At 44.3% G+C, this 7,776-nt stretch overlaps 1 protein-coding gene across 1 annotated transcript; it reads left to right on the top strand.

The window, feature by feature from the left end:
• Positions 1 to 2,790: 2,790 nt before the first annotated feature.
• HP (haptoglobin) lies at positions 2,791 to 7,549 on the top strand (the record flags this gene model as incomplete). Its single annotated transcript, NM_001133306.1, is given in 5 exon segments — positions 2,791 to 2,822; positions 4,350 to 4,432; positions 4,739 to 4,840; positions 5,600 to 5,674; positions 6,606 to 7,549. Coding segments are annotated over 5 exon segments (1,044 nt in total). The 3' UTR covers positions 7,385 to 7,549.
• Between the last annotated feature and the right edge of the window lie 227 nt (positions 7,550 to 7,776).

Here is a 7,776-nt window from a genome sequence, read left to right as displayed (position 1 = left end):
CTCTTTCTTTCTTTCTTTTTCTCCAATAAAAATAAGTTTACTTATTTACTTCTTGAACTTTTCGTGCTAAAATATTTATAACATAAAATTTCTGATTTTAACCATTCTGAAGTGTGCAATTCGGCAGCATTTATTACACCAGCAATGTTGTGCAACCATCACCACTATCAGTTTCCAAAATTTTTTCATCACCCCAAACAGGAACTCTGTACCCATTAAGCAATCACTTCCCATTTCTTGCTTCTCCCAGCCCCTAGTAAAGTCTAATCTACTTTTGTTTCTATGCATTTGCCTATTCTAGATACTTTATTATAAGTGGAATCAAGTAATATTTGTCCCTTTATGTCTGGCTTCTTTCACTTAGTATGTTTTCAAGGTTTATTCATGTTGTAGCATGTATCAACTTCATTCCTTTTTATACGTGAATAATATTCCATCGTACGTAGATATCAGTTTGTTGATCCATTTGTCTGTGGATGGACGCTTGGATTGCTTCTACCTTTTGGCGATTGTGAAAATGCTGCTACGAACATTGGTGTACAAGTCTCTGAGTCTCTGATTTTAATTCTTCGGGTGTACATCCTGAAGTGGAATTGCTGGGTCAGATGGCAATTCTATGCTTAGCTTTTTGAGGAACCATTAAACTGTTTTCTACAGCAACTGCACCATTTTACATTCTTACTAGTAAGGTAATGTACCAGGGTTCTAACTCTTCCATGTCCTTGTCAACATTTCACACACACACACACACACACAAATTTGTAGCCATCCTAGTAGGTGTGAAGTGGTGTTTCATTGTGGTTTTGATTTGCAAATTTCCCTATTGACATTTTCCAATGGTGTTGAGTGACTTTTTTTTTTTTTTTGACGGAGTCTTGCTCTGTTGCCCAGGCTGGAGTGCAGTGGTGCGATCTCGGCTCACTGCAAACTCTGCCTCCCAGGTTCAAGCAATTCTCCTGTCTCAGCCTCCCAAGTAGTAGCTGGGACTGCAGATGCACGCCACCACGCCTGGCTAATTTTTGTATTTTTAGAAAAGATGGGGTTTCACCATATTCATATTGGTTAGACTGGTCTCGAACTTCTGGCCTCAGGTGATCCACCCACCTCGGCCTCCCAAGGTGCTGGGATTACAGGTGTGAGTCACTCCCCAGCCTTGAGCATCTTTTATGTGCTTTTTGGCACTTTATGTATATTTTCTGGAGAAATGTCTATTTAAATCCTTTGCCCATGCTTTAATTGTTTGTCTTTTTGTTGTTGCAATAGGATATGCTCTGGATAACAACGCTTTATCAGATATAGAATTTGCAAATATTTTCTCCCATTCTGTAGACTGTCTTCACTTTTTTTTTTGAGACAGAGTATTGCTCTGTCACCCAGGCTGGAGTGCAGTGGTGCGATCTAGGCTCACTGCAACCTCTGCCTCCCGGATTCAAGCAATTCTCCTGCCTCAGCCTCCTGAGTAGCTGGGATTAAAGCATGTGCCACCATGCCTGGCTAATTTTTGTATTTTTAGTAGAGATGGAATTTCACCACGTTGGTCAGGCTGGTCTCAAACTCCTGACCTCATGATCCGCCCACCACAGCCTCCCAAAGTGCTGGGATTACAGGCATGAACCACCGCTCCTGGCCTGTCTTCATTTTATTAATACTGTCTTTTGATACACAAATGTTATTCCGATGAAGCCCAATTTATCTAATTTTTCTTTGATTGCTGGTGATTTTGGTGTCATTATCTAAGAATCTATTGCCAAGTTTTACTTGGTTTTGATCTCTAAAAGACTGCTATCATACTGAAGGTAATCTTCTGAAACTTGCGGTTTTCTTTCAAAGATTATGTTTATAAGATTATCCATGTTCTTGCAGAGTTTATTCATTTTATGCTGTATAATATTCCATTATATCCACATACAACGCAGTATTGACCCTTCCTCCTGTTGATGGGCATTTGTCTTGTTTATAGTTACTTTGCTATTACACCACTGTCACCATGATTATCCAAAAGTAATTCTTTTGTACACTCTAATTTAAGAACAACTAACCCTTTTTAATGAATAAATCAACCTTGTATTGAGTTGCTACTAAGTTTCAATTGACTAGTACCTGGAATACACACAGGTGCAGACATTTGACTGAGACATATTGATTTTTCTCATCTGCCTATTTAGGCTAATCACCAGACTATAAAACCATGAGAACCACTGCCATTGAGTATAGTCTGTGTCAGTCTACACTATAGCTTTAACTAGTTGTGTGATTTCTTGCAAAGAGCAATCAGAGAAGACACAATAAACACATTTACTGATTTCAGGCTGGAGAGCTTTTAAGCAATAGGGAGATGGCCACACACAAGGTGGAGAAAATTACTGTGAAAAGGAAGTGCTTTCTTTAGAGCCCCACCTAAGCTAGGCTGCAGAAATGTCTACAATGGGTTTGAAACAACTCAAAATGAGCCCTTCTGCAGCGTGAAAATCCTCCAAGATAAAGAGACAGATTGATGGTTCCTGCCGTCGCCCTGTCCTGCCCAGTTGCTGATTTCAGGAAATACTTTGGCAGGTTCGTGGGTCATAGAGTTGCCAGGTTTCTTTGGGGTTTGTAATAGAACACCACAAGAAAATCAAGTGTGAAGCAAGAGCTCAACTCTTAACAGGGGTAATGTTTGTAGTTTTGTTACTGGAAAAGATAGTGACCTTACCAAGGCCAAAGTTTGTAGACACAGGAATTACGAAATGGAGAAGAGGGAGAAGTGAGCTAATGGCATCATAAAAAGATCAGCAGATGCCCCACAGCACTGCTCTTCCAGAGGCAAGACCAACCAAGATGAGGTGGGTCCACAGCTTTCCCTCCTGCCTTTCCTCTGGTTCTTTATTTCAGTCTTTTTTGTATACATCGGTAGAGATGCAGAAATAGAACAAAGAAACAGGGCAAGTGGGCTAAATTATAGTGACCTAAAGGGCTTAGTGTGTTAAATCTTCTCCTTTTCTGCATCCATAGAAGACAGTGCTGCTGTCTTTCCAAGGAGATGAGATTTACTCTCAGGAGTGTCTTTTTCCTTCAGGTTACATTTTTGACTTTGTAGGGGACGTCATCAGCTCCCGTGGTAGGCTTCCTGGCATCCTGAGAATATTTATTAGCAGATATTTTCCTCTTTAAAAATGTATAATAAGGAAGACTAATAGTAACATGTTTGAATGACACAATTAATTGACTAGTACCTGGGATACACACTAATACCTGGGATACATCTAATTAAGGCACTTATATCTTATAAAAATAAAGACTTTTTGAAATGTTGAAATAATAAGACTAGAAACTTCTTTTTTTTTTTTTTTTTTTTTGAGATGGAGTCTCGCTCTGTCACCAGGCTGGAGTGCAGTGGCATGATCTCGGCTCACTGCAACCTCCACCTCCCATGTTCAAGCGATTCTCCTGCCTCAGCCTCCCATGTAGCTGGGACTACAGGCGTGCACCACTAGGCCCACCTAATTTTTGTATTTTTAGTAGAGACAGGGTTTCACCATGTTGGCCAGGATGACCTCGATCTCTTGACCTCGTGATCTGCCTGCCTTGGCCTCCCAAAGCACTGGGATTACAGGCATGAGCCACCGTGTCCGGCCTAGAAACTATTTTAATAGAAGCAAGTAGTGCCTGAATGGTTGGCATCTGTTAGTGAGATGGTGAACTGGCAGATGGCACCTGTGGGTCAATGCCCGTGGCCACAGTCCTGCTTTCGGACACCAGTTCTCTTCCAGGTAACCTTCTGGCATTTTGGGGTTTGAGATACCATTTCCTAAAGGTGAATTATCATAAAATACTAGAAATAACCACATGTTTAAAATTATATATTTAAGGAACCTTTTATTACGGAAAATATCAAGAAGTAGAGGAATAGCACAGGAACCCCAAAGTTCCCATCTCTGAGTTATCTACATTTTATTAACACTATTTTTGTGGTGTCTGAGGGAGGTTTTTCTTTCCTGGAGGGCTCCTGTATTATTGCCAATGTACTTTCCTGAATGCAGCCAGAAACTGAGCCCACCCCCCCAACTATGTGCCTTCCTATCCCTCTCTGAAGCTTCTGCAGAATTCCCAGCAGGACAGAGCTTGCTGGAAGCTTGGTATGCTCAGAAGCTGCTAAAGTGTGTATGGGCAGGGGTAGGGGCAACTTCTTGGTCCTAGCACTTCCATATATCGACTTTCTTTTCTGGCTGCTAAGTGGGAGGAGTATGTGTGTATGCATGTGTGTGTGTGTGTGCGTGTGTGTGTGTGTACATGCATGTGTGTGTGGATGCATGCATGTGCTGTGAAGCAGGGAGACCAGCTTTCCACTCCTTCTTGTCTTCTCTCTGCAGTGCCCTGGGAGCTGTCATTGCCCTCCTGCTCTGGGGACAGCTTTTTGCAGTGGACTCAGGCAATGATGTCACGGATATTTCAGGTCAGTCTTTGGTTGGGTAGGAGCGTGCATCCCTGGTGCCGCCGCATCCCACTCTGACCCTCTCGGATCTGCACTCTCTCTCTGAGAACACCCAATTCCCCCTTCTTATCTCAACCTCTGGGCTTTCAGGACCGTAAAGAACACTGGGGTTCCTGCCAGAAATGAGGGTAGCTTGCCTTTTCCATTGGCTTCTATTTGGGGTGGAAGGAGATTGATGTGCAGAGCAGCTTCCACTCATCTGACTTTTCATGGTTCACTGGGAACAATTTCCAAATAGCAAACTCTCTGGCTTCTCTCTCTTTGCAGATGACGGCTGCCCAAAGCCCCCCCAGATTGCACATGGCTATGTGGAGCACTCGGTTCGCTACCAGTGTAAGAACTACTACAGACTGCGCACAGAAGGAGATGGTAAGACCTGGACAACTGTCTCTGTGCCCTACATACAACCCCCTTCTCTGACATTTCCATGATGGATGGTGCTGAGGTGATTTGCCAGAAAGTTCATTGCTCTCCTTGGAGCCAGGAGATTTAGATTCTAATAAGCGTTTTGTCGCCAGTAGCCATGGCCCTTTGGGCAGACTAACTTTTGTCAGCCTCAAGTTTTCTGTTTTGTTAAGGGGAGGTGATGCCATGCAGCCTACCTCATGTAAATCTCAGAGTCGGATTTACATCTCCAGCAGGAGATGTGGGAAAAGAAGGAATGCTGATGACGATGTCACCCTCACCTAGTGAGTCTTGCTGTCCTGGCACTGCTCTAAGGGCTTCATATTTATTTGCTCACTTAATCCTCACAGTGTCCCTCTGAATAGAGTTTATTGTTTTCACATTGCTGATAAGGAAACTGAGGCACAGACAGGTTGAGTATCTTGCCCAAATTCAGGCGGCCTGTAAAAGGCAGAGTCAAGATTTGAACACTGAGTCCTCCCTGTACTGCCTGGCTGTGACCGCCATGACCACAGTGTGTTCTGCTGGGCTTAACTGGTGTCCAGGCACTTGGCTTCTAGCACAGCACTCTTTCCCTTCCTCCTTCTCATATTCTCTCTCCTTTTCCCTTCCTTTTTGTCCCCTTTTCCTCTTCCTTTAGTTCTTCTCTTTAAATGCCTTCTCACTCTGCACTGGGTCTAGACTTGACTTCTCCTTTGGCTCATTTCTTGCCTTTTGTTTCAGGAGTGTACACCTTAAACAGTGAGAAGCAGTGGATAAATAAGGCTGTTGGAGACAAACTTCCTGAATGTGAAGCAGGTGGGTGCTCAGCACTTAAGAGAGCAGGCAGGCGTCCAGCGGGGAATGTCCTAGAGGCACAGCCTTCCAGTGCGGCTTCCTCTGAGCACACAAAAGCCAAGATGAGGAATGCGGCAGAACCACAGCTGGCCAGGGAGAGACTTAAGCAGTTAGGTGGTAACTCCCTAAGGGTCACCAAGTGTCTAAGGGTCTTGATCATTGGGGCCTGAAGGGCACTGGCTGCATCCACTGTCTACACTGCCCACAGATCAGGACAGCCTGTGCATACAGAGAGCGTGCTAGAGAGCCCTGGGTTTAAGGAGTAGCAAGCTCCAGGGAGAGCAAGTCAAGGGATGCCATAAAATCTTAATCCATGGAAGCCTAGCAGGAGGCTGGACATGTGCTGGGACTCCTGCTTCTCATTATTAGGAGGAGCTGTTGCTCTCTCCTTTCATTCTCGGAACCAGAGGCAAAGACCCAGCCTCTTCTGCTCTTACTGGTGTGGAACTGCCAACCTGCCTCGTATTAACTGCACCATCTACAAAATCTGAGCTCCAGCCGGTGCTGCTCTAGACTCATCTTTATTTAGAGAGAATGAATTATTGTAGCCCCTAGCCCTTTCAATGAATTTCAGGGAATTGTGGAAATTCCTTTGTTGGGATAATTGTTTAAATATAATATAGTTCACCAGCCAGCACTCAAAAATCTCAGTATTTCCCATTTCCTTTGTTAGAAAAGTGGGAAATATAGCTTTTCATAATGTAAACAATTTAAAAAACAGAATTATTTTAAAACTGCAACTATTGGAAATGAGATGAGCAAGTGGTAAGGGGAAAGCATTTAAATCTTTCTAGTTTATGCAGCAGTGACAGCTGCCCATGCTTTCACCCCTTTCTCAGATGGAAAGGCTCTTGCACATTTCCACTCATGAGTGTCTTGCTCTCCTTGACAGTATGTGGGAAGCCCAAGAATCCGGCAAACCCGGTGCAACGGATCCTGGGTGGACACCTGGATGCCAAAGGCAGCTTTCCCTGGCAGGCTAAGATGGTCTCCCGCCATAATCTCACCACAGGGGCCACGCTGATCAATGAACAATGGCTGTTGACCACGGCTAAAAATCTCTTCCTGAACCATTCAGAAAATGCAACAGCGAAAGACATTGCCCCTACTTTAACACTCTATGTGGGGAAAAAGCAGCTTGTAGAGATTGAGAAGGTGGTTCTACACCCTAACTACTCCCAGGTAGATATTGGGCTCATCAAACTCAAACAGAAAGTGCCTGTTAATGAGAGAGTGATGCCCATCTGCCTACCTTCAAAGGATTATGCAGAAGTAGGGCGTGTGGGTTATGTTTCTGGCTGGGGGCGAAATGCCAATTTTAAATTTACTGACCATCTGAAGTATGTCATGCTGCCTGTGGCTGACCAAGACCAATGCGTAAGGCATTATGAAGGCAGCACAGTCCCCGAAAAGAAGACACCAAAGAGCCCTGTAGGGGTGCAGCCCATACTGAATGAACACACCTTCTGTGCCGGCATGTCTAAGTACCAGGAAGACACCTGCTATGGTGATGCGGGCAGTGCCTTTGCCGTTCACGACCTGGAGGAGGACACCTGGTACGCGGCTGGGATCCTAAGCTTTGATAAGAGCTGTGCTGTGGCTGAGTATGGTGTATACGTGAAAGTGACTTCCATCCAGGACTGGGTTCAGAAGACCATAGCCAAGAACTAATGCAAGGCTGGCCAGAAGCCCTTGCCTGAAAGCAAGATTTCAGCCTGGAAGAGGGCAAAGTGGACAGGAATGGACAGGAGTGGACGGGATAAGATGTGGTTTGAAGCTGATGGGTGCCAGCCCTGCATTGCTGAGTCAATCAATAAAGAGCTTTCTTTTGACTCATTTCTGTGTTGTGTTCGGTCTTGAGTCTTTTTTATTTGCTCTTTTATGGTCCAGGGTAGTCAGAAGGTATAGAGTCTACTGGGAGTATGGCAGAAAACACCTCAAACCCACTGGAAATCCCGAAGGTGATACAAACTCTTCCACCTTAGGGAATCATGCTCACTGATTGAGTGCCTATTGAATGCTAGGTCCCAGAAAGGTAACTGTTGTCCTTGTTTTACAGACAA

Source organism: Pongo abelii, chromosome 18 (assembly GCF_028885655.2).
Source record: "Pongo abelii isolate AG06213 chromosome 18, NHGRI_mPonAbe1-v2.0_pri, whole genome shotgun sequence".
NCBI classification, from domain to species: domain Eukaryota; kingdom Metazoa; phylum Chordata; class Mammalia; order Primates; family Hominidae; genus Pongo; species Pongo abelii.
Note: the sequence above shows the minus strand (reverse complement) of the source record. Positions and strands in the feature narration are given on the sequence as shown.